The 16,929-nt window shown below is 42.8% G+C and overlaps 1 protein-coding gene across 2 annotated transcripts in view; it reads left to right on the top strand.

Annotated features, from left to right (window-relative positions):
* ARHGAP30 (Rho GTPase activating protein 30) overlaps positions 1 to 16,929 on the top strand; it is a 629,388-nt gene that overhangs the window by 550,080 nt on the left and 62,379 nt on the right. For both annotated transcript variants that reach the window (XM_044059639.1, XM_044059640.1), the window contains exon 10: positions 3,614 to 4,156. In XM_044059639.1, the coding sequence (XP_043915574.1) occupies positions 3,614 to 4,156 (543 nt within the window). The remainder of the gene's footprint in view (positions 1 to 3,613; positions 4,157 to 16,929) is intronic.

The following is a 16,929-nucleotide window of genomic DNA, read 5'->3' as shown; positions in this document are numbered from 1 at the left end:
CAGAGGCAGCTAAAAATGACAAGCAGTGGATTATTTGAATCTAGGAGATACAGCATATGTGTAAACACTCACTACAGTCATTCAGGTGTTCTAATGACAGGAGATACAGTATATGTGTAAACACTCACTACAGTCATTCAGGTGTTCTAATGACAGGAGATACAGCATAGCTGTAAACACTCACTACAGTTATTCATGTGTTCTAACAACAGGAGATACAGCATAGGTGTAAACACTCACTACAGTCATTCAGGTGTTCTAACGACAGGAGATACAGCATAGGTATAAACACTCACTACAGTCATTCAGGTGTTCTAACGACAGGAGATACAGCATAGGTGTAAACACTCACTACAGTCATTCAGGTGTTCTAATGACAGGAGATACAGCATAGGTGTAACCACTCACTACAGTCATTCAGGTGTTCTAATGACAGGAGATACAGCGTAGGTGTAAACACTCACTACAGTCATTCAGGTGTTCTAATGACAGGAGATACAGCATATGTGTAAACACTCACTACAGTCATTCAGGTATTCTAACAACAGGAGATACAGCATAGGTGTAAGCACTCACTACAGTCATTCAGGTGTTCTAATGACAGGAGATACAGCATAGGTATAAACACTCACTACAGTCATTCAGGTGTTCTAACGACAGGAGATACAGCATAGGTGTAAACACTCACTACAGTCATTCAGGTGTTCTAATGACAGGAGATATAGCATAGGTGTAAACACTCACTACAGTCATTCAGGTGTTCTAATGACAGGAGATACAGCATATGTGTAAACACTCACTACAGTCATTCAGGTATTCTAACAACAGGAGATACAGCATAAGTGTAAGCACTCACTACAGTCATTCAGGTGTTCTAATGACAGGAGATACAGCATAGGTGTAAACACTCACTACAGTCATTCAGCTGTTCTAATAACAAGAGATACAGCATAGGTGTAAACACTCACTACAGTCATTCAGGTGTTCTAATGACAGGAGATACAGCATAGGTGTAAACACTCACTACAGTCATTCAGGTGTTCTAATGACAGCAGATACAGCATAGGTATAAACACTCACTACAGTCATTCAGGTGTTCTAATGACAGGAGATACAGCATATGTGTAAAAACTCACTACAGTCATTCAGGTGTTCTAATAACAGGAGATACAGCATATGTGTAAGCACTCACTACAGTCATTCAGGTGTTCTAACGACAGGAGATACAGCATAGGTGTAAACACTCACTACAGTCATTCAGATGTTCTAATGGCAGGAGATACAGCATAGGTGTAAACATTCACTACAGTCATTCAGGTGTTCTAACAACAGGAGATACAGCATATGTGTAAACACTCACTACAGCCATTCGTTTTTTCTAATGACAGGAGATACAGAAAGATTTTGTCCTTCCCTCAGAAGGGTCTTTAAAACAAGATGTGAAATATGCCCAATGATTAGCACCCACGGATGTACCATTCCAGATATAAATATCTTCAATGTTAACTATATAATTCCACTCTAACAGGACTAACACCATCTGTCTCATTATGTGCTGCCATGTCAAAAATATAGAACATGTGATGCTCCAAGGCTATTGGAGTCCTGCTGTATTAACTGGATTTTATTTGTATGCTGCCCTTGTTTTTCCCGAGTGTGGACCTAAATGGATTTTGATGTTATCTGCCCTTGTCTCATCTGTAACTGACTACAGGGCAGTTGAATGACTTGGGTTGACTGCTGTCGATTTAGGGCTGGGTATTCTTTTTTGGGCCTGGTTTTGTTTGTTTACAGTTTCTGATGAGAGAAGGAATGAGTCCATCCCTGCCTGCTTAAATTTGCCACTGTTTGTCCTGAGTTTTTTACTTACTAATCGTCTCTCTGTTATTTCCCTGTTGCTGATGTTTTTCTTCCTTCAGGTGGGTGTTTTCTAATACTTAAGATCAGTTGTGTTGCGTAGTACTTGAGATTAGTTGTGTGGTCTGGCACTTTACCATACTACTACTTTACTTTACTTTTTTTTTAACTTTACACTTTACTTTTACTTTATTTCTGCATTAACTGGATTTGGTTTGTATACTGAGATCCAGAGCCATAAACAAGGCAGGGCAAATGAAGTGGCTGCCATAGACACAAGCTGGAAGGGGGTGGAATTGGCAGATGTGGTGGTGAGATAGTGTAGTACCAGCTTCATAAATGAATGCTAATACTGCATTTGTGGTCACAGCAAGAGCTCTACAGTTTGTTGAATGATAACTCGGTTAACACTCTAGGGTCAGAAAAAAATATATATATATTTGTAGCAAGCAGCTTGCTACAGTTTCGGAACTGAAGAGCTTTTTTTTTTTCTTCAACTTTGAGAAGATTCTTTTTCATCTTTGAGTTGAGAGGCTGCAAGTATAGGGAACTATCAGGGTATCAGATGACCTTGTACCAGGTGACCTCGTACTGGGTGACCTCACTACAGTTTGTTTTAGACCTGAAGTACAGTAGTGCTCACTGAGTTGTATTTCACTTCTATGTATCTTCTATCTAACTGAATCTGATGCTCTGGATCAGTTGGTTAATTGGAGAACAGATGAGAGTGCGTAGAACTTAATCCTTGCGGTAGTTCACTGGTTAGGCAGTCACTAATATAAGGTCATGACTTTGTTCACCATATGGATAGATCAAGCTGGAAAGGGATGCAATTGGCAAGACAGCTAAAAGTTCAATGGTGGTTTTAGATCATCTCCTTTGTTATAACCTCAGTCCCAAAATAGCATGTAAAACTTCCCTGGTGTTCTGAGGGTGTGGTTTCCCAACCCCTACCCATTAATCCAAAATATGATTATAACAAAGATTATCAAATTAATCCCCATGATACACCCTCTCAGTTCCAGCAGTACCCCAACTGAATCCCAAATCCATGTAGACAGTTGGCCCTGTCAAATCAGAACTCTGTGTATAGTATCCAGTGAATATCAGCCTGGACCTTCTCCACTATCCTTTATCTCAGTTTATGTCTATTAAACTAAACTTGCATCCATACTTTTATCACTGAGGATGTGAGGTAAGGTATACTGTCTCATTATACAAAATCCATTCTTCTGAGTCTCACAGACAAAACCGACAATCTGTCAAATATTTTTTTATGCAGGATGGGCCTGCCTTTACTCCCACACCACCATACAAGGGACATCTCCTTCTGTATCCTATAATGCAAGTAAGTGATGACAACTGACCTCGAGATCAATTGTGATGAGCTGTCAGTTTGGCCTCAAGGGCTTGATAGAATGAACTTAGACTAAATCAGCATTGATGGCTCAGTCAGAAACTCATCCTAAATTATTCTGGGTATTAAAGGCAATTATTCCAGGTATGATGATCAGAGTGGTTTATGAACTATGAAGAGGTTGCAGCTAATATGCAGTGGTGCCTGAATCCTGAAATAAGAAAATAACCACTGTATACCTACCAGAATCATCCACCATCCCACTGCTAAGCATTGTTGTTATCAACTTGAGAAAGTAACATAAAAATAGTCATTACCTGTAAGAACAATAATTATTGCCGAGAGCTACTTAAAATGGAGAGGAAAAAGGTATTTAAGTTTCTTTTTTTTTCTTCACAGAGCAAGATGGAATGATTAAAAAACGCTCTTTAAATGCCACCCCCTACCGGCATGAAAGCTTTGGCCCACAGTCCAAGGGGGATGAACAGAATGAGGCATCTGATCTACAGAAAAGCAGTGACACAGAGAACCAACAACCTGTTGATGTCGACCAGGATTCTAAAGATGGCAAAACACATGAAAGGTTAAAGTCTGAATCTGAACCAAACACTCCTAAACCAAACCGCTCGGCTATTATGGCCAGTCCACAGGGGAGATCTCCAAAAGGCAACCGGAATAGGGCAGAAAAATGTGCTGGAGTACACATCTCAGGCCCGTTTTCAGTTACCGTTCCATATCACATAACTTCAACACTCACTCTCTCTGCTTTGACATCTGGACGATTTATAACAGACAGCAGTGACTGTGTAGCCCCAGAAAAGGAGACTTCGGAGAATCTAGACTCAAAGGTGGAGCAGTCATCTTGCCAAGGAGTCCAAAATAAGTCTTCAGCCAAAAAGGAAGAAGTGAAAACTCTTACTTCAAACACTGCAGAAAATGAAGGTGAATATAATATTTCAGTTTCATTTAGGCAAAGCAATGCCATCATAACATTTATTTTATTGATTTATTTATTTAACATACAAATGTGTCACAAGAAAAGTTAAAACTGTTTGTTATTTGGTCATATCTTCTATTTGTTCTCTTACATAAATTTTGAACTTACCAGTAAAATATGTCTTGTATTTTGTAGGAAGACACAGCATAGTTTTTACTTGACTGTAGTAACACATATTCTATGCTTATAATACCTAATATCTCATGCATGCAATTTATGTATACATTTAAAGTAGTAGCCAACAAACAGTAGCATGAAGTGTCTTTTTATAAATAATCCAAAACACAGCAAAATACCTCAGAGTGAAGCAAGGTAATTAAGTACTTTCTTTCCATTTTATTCATGAAAAGAATACAAATCACCTTAGCAAAACATCTTATATAATTATTTTAAAATGATCATATGATCCACTCTGACCAACAAATCAATTCTTCTTCTTCTTTCGGCTTTTCCCGGTTAGGGGTCGCCACAGTGGATCACCTGTCCGCTCATGATTGGCAGTGGAGTTTTACAGTGTCGAGTTGCCATCCTGGCGCCCAACTTTCCACAGAAGGCACACACATGCACACACTCACACCTAGGGCCTATTTAGAGTGTTCAATTCCCCTACAGCATGTCTTTGGGATGTGGGAGGAAACCGGAGCACCCAGAGGAAACCCATGCGACCATAGGGAGGACATGCAGACTCCGCACAGAAAGCACCCCAGCCGAGAATCAAACCAAAGAATCTCTTGCTGTGAGGCGGCAATGCTAATCGCTGCACCACCGTGGTCGCCCCCTGACCAAAAAATCAATACTATTCATTAAAAGCTCTCTTTCTAATACTTAATACATAATTCAAATTTATTACAACATTTGATAACGTGAATTGCCAGAATACATTTCTTGCTTCAAAACAATTAAATGTTTAGCTAAAACAGTTGTCAAATGGGGGGGTGGCTTAATAGTAAAGGTTTTTACCTCACAAATACTAGATACTGGTTAATTTTGATCTCTGGTTGTGACAAGGCTTGTAATAATCCATAGAGTGATTGCCTAGCATTTACCTATGAACTCGAGACTATATTATCTCAGTAATATCTCAGGATGCCTTCTACATGGTGTGAAACATGCAGGGGGACAGTACAATGGGAAAAAAAATTATTGCATGTATAGAAACACACACACACACACACACACACACACACACACACACACACACACACACTCACACACACATGCGCATGCATGCATGATAGTAACACAATTGGAGTTGTACGGTAGACTGTCACAGATGGGATACTCAACCCCTTTTCTGGATGCTCACTCACACCTTTAGTGACATGCAGACATATTCCTTTCCTGCTTATCTCTCCTTGAAAAACAAAATACACTGCAAAGTATCGCAAATCGTCTCTCACACAATCCATCAACTTCTTTGCTGGATGCCCTCACTTCCTCTTACCTTCTTCCAGTCTGCCCCAGATCTACTTCACCAGATTGTCTTCTGCTTTTCTGCACATGTGCCCAAACCATGGTAATCTGTTCTCTTTGATCTTTTCTGCAACTGGAGCTACTTTGGCTTCTGCTGTTATGTCCTCATTTCTTCATCTGTCCCGCAGTGTGTATCCCACCACATTTCTCAAGCACTTCATTTCCATCACCTCTAGCTTCCTCATCTGCTCTGCCTTTACTGCCCAGGATTCTGCACCATACAGTAGATGTTCTCCATGTTTCACTGTTGCAGTCTTCACATTTGGGATATCCCTGGCACAGTAGCCCTCGGCCGGCCCGAATACCAGAGACTTAGTATTTCTGCGTCGGTTGCTGTTGCTTCAGGACTGACACCAGGTCGTCAGTAGTATAAAGTAAGGCAGTTGATGCCATTAAATCAGTCTTTCCTGCTGTGGAGTCCGAAGCAGAAGCAGTTCACACGAGTGCCGGTCAGCCGCTACCTGAGTTTTGTCTACCGAATTGAAGTTGAAGTCTTCTAAAGCTAAGTAACTCATTGAGGATCCTTTTTTCTTGCACTAACCGATATCAGAAAAAGTTAATAATTGTCTTGCCTGTGGAAAGCAAATACCACACCGAGACTTTCATTCTTATTGTATCACTTGTTTAGGCCCAGACCACAATGTCCCCCGTTGTCACTTCTGTGCTTTATTCGATGCCAAAACTATCCGTCATCGGGCCCTTATTGTAGATAGATATTTTCGCTTACAGTCCTTGAATTCCAATATGGCTTTGGGAAGCCATCCGACAGCAGATCTTCCAAAAAACATAAAGATAAAGACAGAGACAGATCGCTCAGGTCCAAACCTACCAATGACAGTTCTGTCAAGCTAGTCGTCAGTTCTCAGGTCCTCAGTAAGATGCTTTTGCAGCCCTTGATGCCCACTTCTGTGGATTTGCAGGCGGCAACCGAGACCCTTTCAGTATGCCGCAAAACTCTTCTTCGACTAAGGATCCTGCGGTCATCTCTACCTTGGATGGGTCTGGAGCCGCTGAGCAGGCACCGGCTTCTGAGGAAGTCCTTCGCACTACCGATTCTCGACACAAACCAATATCTTCTTTCACAACTACCGTTCTTTCGAAAACGACCGAGTTTCTTAGGCCCAGGGTACAAACCACACCCAAGAAACCGACGACCCAATCTCAGGCACCTGCTTCATTGCCTCAGTCTCAAATGCTTAAAATGGCGAAAGACCTTATCATGCTGATCAGGGGAAGCCAAGCTTCCCCCCCAAAAAGGAAAAGAAATCTGTCCCCTTTAGTTTTCTCTGAACAAGAGTCAGATGACTCTGATGCATCTGAATATGAAGACATGCAACCCCTCTCTACTTATGAGGATTCTGATGCAGAGGATTCCATCCCTTCAGCCTCTTCCCTAGAGGATTTTTCCTTTGGGGAAACCCTTCATACCTTAAAGAAGCATTTCCAATGGGAGAGTCAAGACTACCCTCAGTCTAAAAAGAGACTCAGGGAATTCTTAGATCTTCCACAGCACAGACCCTTGGCCATCCCCCCAGTCCTGGATGTTGTGGAGGATGTTTTCCTGGAATCCAGCTTGACTCCTGACACCCTCCCTCCTGCACCCAGAAAACCAGACAGGTACTGCAGAGTCCCTGACTCATACAAATTTCTTTTTAAAAATCCTACTGCTGACCCTGAGGTAATTTCTCAAGGGCCTAAGGGGATTAAAGCAACCTCTGCTAAGAATCCCACCCCCTCAGATAGGGATTTCCTGAGCACCTAGACAGATGGGGTAAAAAAGTATACACCTCAGCTACTCTTGGTATCAGGGCACTAAATTGTCAGTTCCATAAGCTAAAATTTCAGCAACATACCCTGGAACTCCTCAAACAAAGAGAAGTTACAAGAGTTAATGCATTCTGCAAGTCAAGTAACTAAACACACCTTGCACTGTGGTTTTCATGCCCTAGAAGCTTCTTGCAGGGCAGCAGTCACTGGATCTGTCATTAGAAGGCATGCATGGCTTAAAGAACAGCCCCGGTCAGACCATGTCACATCTAAATTGTTGGATGCCCCCTTGCACAGCGACAACTTATTTGGCATTAAGGCAGAAGAGGTCTTAAAAAGGATGGAAGAAAAAACAAAATCTATGCAGTTACGGATTTTTTACAGGTCCAGCTACCCAGGTTCAGCAGGCATTGTCCCACCAAGCACTGGTCCTTTCCTACTCCCACTAAGCCAGTCCAGCCCAGGTACTGGGGAACCAGACCCCCCCCCAGACAGCAGCCACAGGAAATGCAGCAATCTAAGCAGTGGACTACATCCACTTCAAAATCAGGATGTTCTAAGCCACCCCCTTATGGTAAGAACTCACAATGACTCACCTCCCCCACCCCCTCCCTCTGCCCATCTTCACTTACCCCTAGGAGAAAAACTCTCCTTTCATCCAAGCACCTGGGTAACCATTACCAATGATCACTGGGTTCTCAACATGGTGTCTCAGGGATACAAATTTTCTTTCCACACCCTTCCAACCCCAAAAGGGTTCCCAGATCTACCTCCAAACCAGTGGGCAGAGGCTCAAAAGCAAATCCTTTCCCTGCTTTCTATGAGGGCAGTAGAGCACGTTCCTGCAGAACAAATAGGCCAAGGTTTCCACCCCAGACTTTTTCTGGTGCCCAGAAAAGAGGGCACCTGGTGTCCCATCCCCGATCTATCCATTCTAAACACCTTCGTGGTGATCCCAAAATTCAAAATGCTCACCCTCCAGCAGCTGCTACCCATGCTCTCCAAGGATGCTTGGCTAGCCACCCTTGATCTAAAAGAGGCCTACCTCCACATTCCTATCAGGGAATCATGCAGGAAATATCTCCGTTTCAGGGCAGGATCTCAACACTTTTAGTTTTCTGTGCTTCCTTTTGGCTTTTTGACTGCTCCCAGAGTTTTCACAAAATGTCTGGCTCTGGCCATTGCCTTTTACAGACAAAGGAATATCCAGCTTTAACCATACTTAGATAACTGCCTTATTCAGGCAGATAGCCAGGAGAAGCTGCTCAAGCACCTGGCCTTTATAAAGACCCTACTAACCTCCCTAGGGTACACAGTCAATGAAAAGAAATCCAAACAGGTGCCCACCCAAAGGATTATCTTCCTGGGAGCAAGCCTGGACACAGCATTCCAGATGACATTCCTTACACCAGAAAAACAAATTTTCCTGACAGCCTACTTCTCTCAACTAGCCACCAGACCCCAGTTATCTGCAAGGAAGATCCTCCAAGCTCTGGGGTTCATGGCATCTTGCTTACTACTCATTCCATATGAGGAAACTTCAATGGTACTTAAAAAACCTTTGGTGTCAGCACTCTCAAGACCTGGAGACTCTTATACCTATAATTCTTTGCCTCAGGAAAGATTTTCTTTGGTGGGCAACAGCATGCTCCCACAACAAGGGACTACCTTTCTCACCACCCCCACCACCCAGACCCTCACCACAGATGCATCAGACTATGCCTGGGGTGCACACCTGAACGGCAGGTGCATACAGGGCCAATGGAGCCCATAACAAATCCCTCTGCACATCAACCAAAAAGAGATGATGGCTGTCCAGCACGCCTTGATAGCTTTCAAGCCCCTTCTCTCCCCAGGAGCTCTCCTGATCAAAACAGACAACACCACTGTGATGTGGTATATCAACAAGCAGGGAGGGACTCACTCCTACCCTCTATGCAGGCTAGCCATGACCCTTTGGCACACAGCCTCTGCCATGTAACTGCACCTGTTAGCACAATTCCTACCAGGTTCTCTCAACTCTCTGGCAGACCAGTTAAGCAGAAATCGTCTGGACCCACATGAGTGGCAGCTCAACAGAAGAACCTTCACCCTAATAACTCAGAAATGGGGCAACCCGAAGGTTGACCTCTTTGCTTCCCACACCAACCATCAGCTCAGAAAATTCTGCACCACGGAGCATCACTGCATGGCTTGGAAAGTGGATGCCCTGTCCTTCCCCTGGATCAATCTATTGGTCTATGCCTTTCCTCCACTACCTCTCATCTCCAGGGTACTGCTCAAAATAAAGGAGGAAAAACCAAGGACAATTGTTATAGCTCCAGACTGGCTGCACCAGCACTGGTACCCCTTGCTGTGCAGCCTGTCCCCACTGCCACCATGGCATCTTCCTCAGATTCCAAACCTCCTGGCCCAGAGGGAAAGGGAATTCATGCATTCCCAATTGCAGACACTCAATTTGGCAGCTTGGCTTATTCCCTAACCCTGGATCAATCTGCCAACCTCAGTAAACAGGTTCTAGATGTTATACGTGAGGCCAGATGCCCTAGTGCTAGAAAGTCTTATGCTGACAAATGGAAAAGGTTCTGCACCTGGATCCAGACTAAGGGAGCCAATATGGCACAGCCCTCCCTCCCTCTCATCCTGGATTACTTAGCTGACCTACTACACAGTGGCCACTCTTTCTCCTCTATAAAAATTCATGTCTCTGCTATCTCTGCTCATTTCCCCACTGAGCAGCCCCTCTTCTCACACCCTTTGATTAAACAGTTCCTAAGAGGGGCTAGCAAATTGAGACCACCCAGAAGAGCAGTAACCCCAGCTTGGGACCTTAACTTTGTGTTGGAAAAACTCATCCTGTCCCCTTTCAAACCAGCTTCTTCTGCAGAGCTAATTTTTTTCTCCTGGAAGACAGCTTTCCTTCTGGCCATCACTTCAGCCAGAAGAGTCTCCGAGCTGTAAGCGCTCATGGCTGTGGAACCCTTCATCATCTTCCATGCAGACAGGGTATCCCTCAGAACTAACCCATCCTTCATGCCCAAGGTGGTGTCCATTGTGGCTCTCAACCAATCCATTCATTTGCCCACCTTTTTTCCTAATCCACAGAAAAAGGGGGAAATGATCCTGCACTCTCTAGATGTGCACAGACAGCTCAGATTCTGTCTAGACAGAACTAAATCCTTCAGAAAGTCTGATCAATTGCTGGTTAGTTTTGCTACAGGGCAGAAGGCAAAGCCATCTCCAAACAAACCATTTCCAAATGGATAGCACACTGCATCCATTTCTGCTACAAACAACATGGAAAGCCTCCCCCCAAGGGGTCAGGACTCACACCACCAGAGCAGCCTCCACCTCTGCAGCTTTCCTCAGAGGAGTCCCCACTAGGCACATCCTGGAGGCTGCCACCTGGACATCTGTTCACACTTTTACCAAACATTGCCACCTGCCTCTCTTCTCCAAATCCAGGGCAGGGTTTGCCTCTGCAGTCTTGCAGAGCATCCTAGCCAGACCCTAATTTCCTTGACTGCCTCCACCCATTTCTTCAGCTTTGGGAATCAACCCAAATGTGATGACTGCAACAGTGAAACACAAAGAACATAGTACAGTTGTGTACACTTACCATAAATGTAGATGTTCGAGTGTATTCACTGTTACAGTCCTGGTTTCCCTCCCTCCATCCCCCTTCTTCTCTCTCCTTACAAGGGACATATTGGTATTTACTTTCTACTGATGGGGTTCTTCCACCAGAACCTGGCTCCTACTTGGGTGCTCCTGACAGGTTAGGGCAAGAAAAACTGATGTTATGGCATCGGCCACCTTACTTTATACTACTGACGACCTGATGTCAGTCCTGAAGCGACAGCAACCGACGCAGAAATACTAAGCCTCTGGTATTCGGGATGGCCAAGGGCTACCCTGGCGGGATAAACCAAATGTGATGACTGCAACAGTGAATACACTCGAACATCTACATTTATGGCAGGTGTACACAACTGTACTTTCTAGCTGCACCACTGTTTTGTACACCTTATTTTTTGACGTCTTTGACATTCTACTGTTATACTCTACACCTAACACTCTATGCCAGTTGACTACAGCCCCTATTATTCTAGCTTTTGACTTCTTCATTTAGACTTCCCTTCTCATCAACCACACTTCCCAGATTTTTGAAGCTGTTAACCTGTTCTACTCTCTTCCTTTCTATCTCGATTCTCAGCTTCTTCTGATTTCCCTAATTGGCTGCCATTACCACTGTCTTATCTGTACCTAGTTTGATCCCATGTGCCTTCAGTTTTGCATTCTATTCCCCTATCCTTTGCTGAAGTTCTTTCTCAGTCTGCCTGTAATGCAACATTGTCTGCATACAGCAACTTTATTGATCTGTCCTCTCCAAGCTGTTTGCTAATGTAGTCTATCACCAGTGGGCTCAGAGCTAAACCCTAGTGCACTCCCACTCCCACTGGCAACCCCTCTGTGAGACTAAACACTGTTCGTACTTAAGTCACTGGGTCCTTGCACATAGCCTGTGCTAATTCTACCAATGTTTCTGGGATTTCAAACCACCACAGTACTGAACAAGTCAGCTTTATTGGGACCTTATCATATGATTTCTCCAGGTCTAGGAATGCCCGGTTGGACTCTTTACTCATCTCCAGCTTGTTCTCAAGTATCTGTCTCACTGCAAACATCAGGTCAGTTGTGCTGTATCCTGATCTAAATCCAAACTGCTCATCTCCCATCTTACTTTCTACTACTCTGCATGTCTGTTTATTAGTTACCCTCTCCAGAACTTTCATGCAATGTGACAGGAGTTTGATACCGCTGTGGTGGGTGTCCCTTTTGTTCTTGTGCACTGGCATGAGTATGCTTATTCTCCAGTCATCAAGGATATACCTTTCTCTCCACACTGGTATGAGAGTACGCTCAGGAGCCATTTTTTCTCTATCTTTACCCATCATCTTTATCATATCTGCTGTGACCTCATCTGAGCCTGCTGCTGTCCCTTTTCATAAGTGCTATTCTTATTTTTTCTAGGGTGGGCTCCTCTACTTCTCTCATTGTAGGCTGCATCTAGGTCAGTACAACTTCTGAGGGGGTTTCTTTACTCAGAAGCTGCTGGAAGTACTCCTTCCATCTACCTTTATGTCCTGAGGTCTGGTGAGCAGGTTGTTGCTGGCATCCCTTATGAAGGGCGTCTGACCATCTTCTTTATCTTTCTGCCTTTGTCTTGCAACCTGATATAGTTTCTTTGTACCACCTACTGAGCCACTTTCCAGAAGTTGGTACAGTGCCTCCGATGCCCTGTTCTTTGCTAGTGCAACTCCTTTCTTAGCTTCTTTGTTAGCCAACTAGTATTCCTTCCCAGCCTAGTCCATCTTTTCTATCTCCCGCTTTTTACTGCACTCTTTCTTTCTTTTGATTACTTCCAGGAAATCTGCATTCCACCACCAGCTTTCCTTAGGTACCTTATTTCCATACATGGCTTGGCCACATATCTGTTCTGTAGTCCTCACACATGCTTTTTTGAGGTGCTACCATTCTTCTTCAATTCCACCTATTTCCTCCTCTTCTTGGGGTGCTAGAGCCATGAGTAATTCCTTGAACTGTTGTACTTTCTTTCCAGTCAACTTTTAGGTCTTCAGCCTGGTCTCTGTTGACCTTAGTGCCTTCTCTGACCACTGCTTGCAGCTTGCAATCACTGATTTAATGTCAGTGCCCTTTACTTACTAGGAGGAAGTCCACCTAAGTTGCATGTTGGACAGTCATATGTGGTCTTGTGACTTTCTCTCTTTTTGAACCATGTGTTGACTACTATCATTCCATTTGCCAGACTGAAGTCTAGAATGGCCTCCCCTTCTTAATTCCTGTTGCCCCACCAATGTGGATCCAGGCAGTACTCATATTTTGTTCTGTCTGCTCTAATATATGCATTCAAGTTACCCATTATCAACACCAATTCCTGTTGTCCTGTTTTAAAAATGCCAAAAAATACATCTGTAATTGATTCTCCTTAACCTCTGCTTTCCGCTCTCAAAGCAGTCAAGTTGGTGGCATTTCAGGTCACTGCAGTGAAGCTGTCATTGCTTACCAGAAACGGTGATGCCAGCAGCATCACTTACTGTCTTAGCGATCTAGTGTCAGGCATCCACCTTCTACAGGGGCCCATCTTAGCAATCTAGTGCCAGGCATCCACCTTCTACAGGGGCCTGTCTTAGTGATCCAGTGCCAGGCATCCACCTTCTACAGGAGCCCATCTTAGCGATCTAGTGTCAGGCATCCACCTTCTACAGGGGCCCATCTTAGCGATCTAGTGCCGGGCATCCACCTTCTACAGGGGCCCATCATTATGCCTTTGTGCACCAGCAAGTCCTTTTGCTGAAAAAAATGTTCTCCCTGGTACACCATGTAGAAGCTTTGTATTTTACAGCATTTTAAGTAGCCATGGCCACTCAATGAGGTTATCTTAGTAGCCCTATGCACAGAGAGGTATGTCCTAGATCACGTGTTACTCAAAGTAGATTTGTACTGCAGCACTAGTATATTTTCATAGCACAGCACAATGGCATTGTAGGCATACACATGCTTAAGCATACTGGTCACATGTCTGGTGGTCACCATGACATGCATGGAAACCACCAGCATGTCTACAAAACACATTGCTCTATAGTAGCAGTTCAGAAATAGTGGCATTTTGCAGCCTTATTATCATAAATACTGTGATATGTGGTCCTTGTTAGTGAAATGTACCACTATCATCTTGTTACTGTACTCCGATAATATACTGCTTATCGATTCATTTTACTTCCTTACATTCTCATCCTTGTTCAGGTTTAGAAATATATTTACTGTTAGCATTACACAACACTAAGGTGTACATATCCACAAAGTCTTTGAATTTGACTGTAATGAAAAAAGGACTCTTGGAATGTTATGACTAAACTTAAGAAAGATTGTCCTGTGCTATTTGAGATGTTATACTTGGACAGTAACAGCCCTCACTTGGTAAAATTATATCACAACTTGTCTTGGCTTGGATAGCACTGAAAATATCTCATGTATTTGTGTTGCATATCTTATTCTGACCACTTCAAACTGCATAACTTTAAATACATATTGATTGTTTATTCTGACATAATTAAAGGTTTATTTTTATTGCTTTTTGGGTGTCTGGGGTGAGCTGGACTACCACCTCAGATGTTAAAGAAGTTGGCTGTAGTACTGGATGTATTACTAATGAGACTATATAGCTCATCTCTAGGGACAGGAGAAATTCCTTCAAATTGGTGGAAAGCAATAGTGAGACTGTTTTATAGGGTCTATATTATATTAAGGAATGCATTGAATTGTGAACACTATATAAACGACCTACAATCCCCGAAAACCCAAAATGTCGAACTCACGGATCAGCGATTTTTTTCCCCAGAGAAAAAAATCGCTGATCCGTAAAAAAAAAAAAAATCCAAGCACAAAATAAAGTGGGAGGCTTCACCCCCACACACCCCCTACTTAAATATACCAACTCCGAGATTGCACCACAGTGGAGGAAATGGCAAAGTCCCGAAAATGGCCCAGTGATTTTTTTCCATAGGAAAAAAAATCCCTGTTCAATGCTTTCAGAATTTTGCCATTTCGCGTAATGATGTTCAACAAAACAACATTCGCAATTCAGTGCGTTCGCTAATATAATAGGGACCCGTTTTATAATGGGCCAACTAGGATCCAATTGACTATAGGCCAGTGAGGCTCACACATCACTCCTGGTAATGGTGATAGAAAATGGTCTCAAAAGAACAATAGTTTAATTAATGTCAGAAACTGGACTACTGAGTGGACACCAGCATGGAGTTGTGGAAGAGAGACCATGTCTGTCATTCTTGTTACAGTTTTTTGATCAGTAACATCAGAAGTGACTAGACAGAGACCACTGGGTACAATTTTCCTAGCTTTAAGAAAGTACTTGATAAATAATGTGAAATGATAAAATCAGGGGAAATGGAGCAAACCTAAGTACAGTTAGGGGGACCAAAACTATTTATCAGGCAGGTAAAATAAGGTGGTTTTGGTGAGTGACTTAGAAGAGAGAGAGAGAAAGATGATTAATAGAGTATTTCAGGTATCAGTCCTGGGGGCACTGATGATTAACATATTTATAGCAGACATACCGATTGACACTAGGATATCATTAATTTATTCATTTTTTATTTTTATATTTTAGATCTCTTTTTATTCCCTATTGTCTGATAAACACCCTTTCATAAGTGTTACACCATTTCATTTGGTCTCTTTCTCGATTGTGAAAGCCCCTAACTCCCTTACTTGCATACATGTACCCCAACAGAACTCTGTAAGCACACCACTCCCACAGCAACAAGTGCATAGCTTCACTCCCCCTTAACTACCCATTAGCATAACCTCCCTAAAGCAATTCTAATTTCCACCAAACTCTCTAAACTTAACTTACAAACAGTATGGCATTTATGACTCTCATAAGAATGATAATGTTAACAAGGACCACACTTCTTTCCCTAATCCCGCTGCTCTTCTCCAGCCTCCAATCACCAAACAAGCATTTCATGACTTTTGATCTCTATCTCAGTGCTTCCTGCTATAACCAAATCAAATAACATAAAACAGCAGTATCACTCAGTACAATACCCTCTGACAAATGAAAATAAAAACATATCTATGTCCCCTCAATCAAATCGTACCCACTCTCCTTATATTCCTAATGCAATCCTGTCACCTGGCACTTTTTTCCAGATTCCTAAAACTCCCCAATTAAAGTTACAGTAATTGCTAGCATCCTGTTACTCAGAAGCTGTATTGAGAAAAACCCTGGCCCTCAACTCCCCCACCCCCCATGTTCATTCACACACCCTCCTTGCTAATGATAGCCCTTTTTAATAACAGCAGTATTAAAGGCAAACTAGAGCAACTCCACTCCTTCCTAACAATTCACATCCCAGACATTGTGGCTATCACAGAAACATGGATCACACCTCCCATGCATTTTCTGGCTTGTTGAACTTGATTTCTGCGTTAGTAACTGTATTTAGAGCACAACCTAGAGCTGTTTACTGAATTTCCTGTTTGCACTTATTTTTTAAAATCGTTTTTTTCTCAAAACTTGCATTTTATCTGTCTTTGGCCTAGCACTCTTGTGTGGGGTCAATTACTGCACTGTTATAACTTGTTGATACTTGTGAACCTCTGCTATCTCTGAAAAAAACAAAAAAAAAAACAAATCTTGCTTTTTTCCCACTTTTCTGAGATTTAAAAAAGTTCAGTTACAGGCTTGCTGTTCTTGAACTGTTTGTAAGTTTCTTGGAGGCCATTTTTTGCTTGGGCTAAAGGGAAGTCTCTCTGTTGATCAGTGGCAGTGAAAAACATTGAGCAGCCTGCCTGCCCCTGTGGGAGTGGTTACTGACTTGAAACTGTAGTTTTATTGGCCATTTTGGGTCAATTCCAAACTACTTCA

The sequence above is a fragment of the Protopterus annectens genome, chromosome 17.part0, assembly GCF_019279795.1.
Source record: "Protopterus annectens isolate FY-2018-M chromosome 17.part0, PAN1.0, whole genome shotgun sequence".
Classification (NCBI taxonomy): domain Eukaryota; kingdom Metazoa; phylum Chordata; order Ceratodontiformes; family Protopteridae; genus Protopterus; species Protopterus annectens.
This window is presented reverse-complemented; position numbering and strand designations above follow the sequence as displayed.